Source organism: Monoraphidium neglectum, assembly GCF_000611645.1.
Source record: "Monoraphidium neglectum strain SAG 48.87 unplaced genomic scaffold scaffold00062, whole genome shotgun sequence".
NCBI classification, from domain to species: domain Eukaryota; kingdom Viridiplantae; phylum Chlorophyta; class Chlorophyceae; order Sphaeropleales; family Selenastraceae; genus Monoraphidium; species Monoraphidium neglectum.
Genome location: NW_014013566.1, coordinates 47544 through 49358, shown reverse-complemented (window position 1 = coordinate 49358; position 1815 = coordinate 47544). Strand labels below are relative to the sequence as shown.

Here is a 1815-nt window from a genome sequence, read left to right as displayed (position 1 = left end):
CCCGCCGCAACCCCCTCCCCGCCCCCCCCCTGACAACCATGCGCCGCCGCACCCCGCCGCCCCCAGGCCGCTGCACCCGCACCTGGCAGCTCGGTGGCCCCGTGGCCTCCCTGGCCTGGTGCCCCAACGCCGCGCTGCAGCTGCTGTCGGCCGCGGTGGGCAGCACCGTCGTGCTGCTGCCCTCGGGGCTGGGCGGGCCGGACGTGGAGGCAGCGGCGGCGGCGGCCCTCGAGGTGGGGGTGGTCCTGGCGTGTGTTTGATGGGTGGCGGCTGTTATAGATCAGAGGCTCGAGGCTGGGTAACACCCTGATCCAAGCTGCCGTGCAGTGTTCTGTTGTACCGCCATTTTGCGACGGCTTGCTGCAAATGCATGGCCGCCTGCTTGGCCTTGAGGCTACATTTCCGCTTTCTTCCCCTGACCTTTTGCACGCACAACCGCGGCCCCGGCCCCGCAGCTGCCCGGCGGCGGCGGCGCGGCGAACGGCGGCGACGCTTCGCCGCTGGCGGCGTGGGCGGCGCGAGAGGGCGGGGGCGTGGAGATCGCGGCGCGTCACCCGGTGACGCACGTGTGCTGGCACGGCCGCGGCGACTACTTCGCATCGGTGGCGCCGACGGGCGCGACGCAGGTGCGTGTCATGATTCGCACCGCTCCATTTCCATGTCATCAAGAGCTTTTGCGAAACATTTGAATTCTGGGCGTGTTGAGGGAGGTGCACAGCACGCGTCCGGCTGTTGGGGCACCGCACCAGGCATGACGAGGCGGCGGCTGTGGTGCGTCGCCTGGCGTTTGCATGGCGCTCCGTCCACGTCACGCAGTGGTGCCTCTTGATGGCCGGCCGAGGATGCTCAAAATTCACAGTTTGTCCGAGGAGCGCCGCTCCCATGGTGACAGCTTTTCAACTCCGCTGAGGCCCCAGCCCTTGTCCGCCCGCCTTGCTCCACGTGGGCACGGCCCCCTGCTCCGCCCCTTCAACTCCCAGATCACGGGCCGTCTGAACCCTCGATCTTCCTATGCAGCCGCGGCAAGACCGCCGTCCAGCACCCTTCCAAGCGCAGCCCTGGACCTCTTTTTCCCACTCCCACGCAAACCACCCCCTCCTCCCCTTCCCTGGAACACCCACCATCACCTCCCGTAGTCTGTCTTGGTGCACCAACTGTCCAAGCGCGCCACCCAGAACCCCTTCCGGAAGAACCGGGGCCGCGTCACGCGCGCCGCGTTCCACCCCGTCAAGCCGTTCTTCTTTGTCGCGACCCAGAACCACGTGAGCGGCGGAGGGGTGTAGTTTGGCGGCGCGTCCGCGCGGCGGCGGCGCTTGCTTTGCCCTCCAGCGGCAAATCGGCTCCAGAAGCCCTGCGGTTGACCCTGCCGCTTGTCAACACATTGACACACACCATCCAACACGCCGACACACAACCAACTGACCAAGCGACCAACCGCCCGCCGCCCCACCGCCCCCAGGTGCGTGTGTACAACCTGGCCAAGCAGGCCCTGGCCAAGAAGCTCATCGGCGGCAGCGGGGCCATCACCTGCCTGGCCGTGCACCCGGGCGGCGACCACGTGCTCGTGGGCAGCGACGACAAGCGGCTCGCGTGGTGAGGGCCCGCCGCACCCACGACGGCGGGCCGGCCGGAGCGCGCTCGCATGCGCACACCGGCAGGCGTATCGGGGCGCGCTCGCATGCACACAGCGGCAGGCCGGCCGGGGCGCGCTCGCATGCACACAACGGCAGGCTGTCACAGCGGCCCTGACGGCCGTCGGCTCGGCCGTTGTTTGCGTCGCCACTCTCCTTCCGCCCGGCTGCTCCCCCCTTGCGC

The 1815-nt window shown here is 69.4% G+C and overlaps 1 protein-coding gene across 1 annotated transcript in view; it reads left to right on the top strand.

Annotated features, from left to right (window-relative positions):
* Positions 1-1815, top strand: part of MNEG_0727 (block of proliferation 1) — a gene marked incomplete at both ends in the record, with an annotated part of 4545 nt that overhangs the window by 1776 nt on the left and 954 nt on the right. The window contains 4 exons of the mRNA XM_014050797.1: positions 67-233; positions 456-626; positions 1137-1262; positions 1460-1593. Coding sequence (XP_013906251.1) covers positions 67-233; positions 456-626; positions 1137-1262; positions 1460-1593 — 598 coding nt within the window. The remainder of the gene's footprint in view (positions 1-66; positions 234-455; positions 627-1136; positions 1263-1459; positions 1594-1815) is intronic.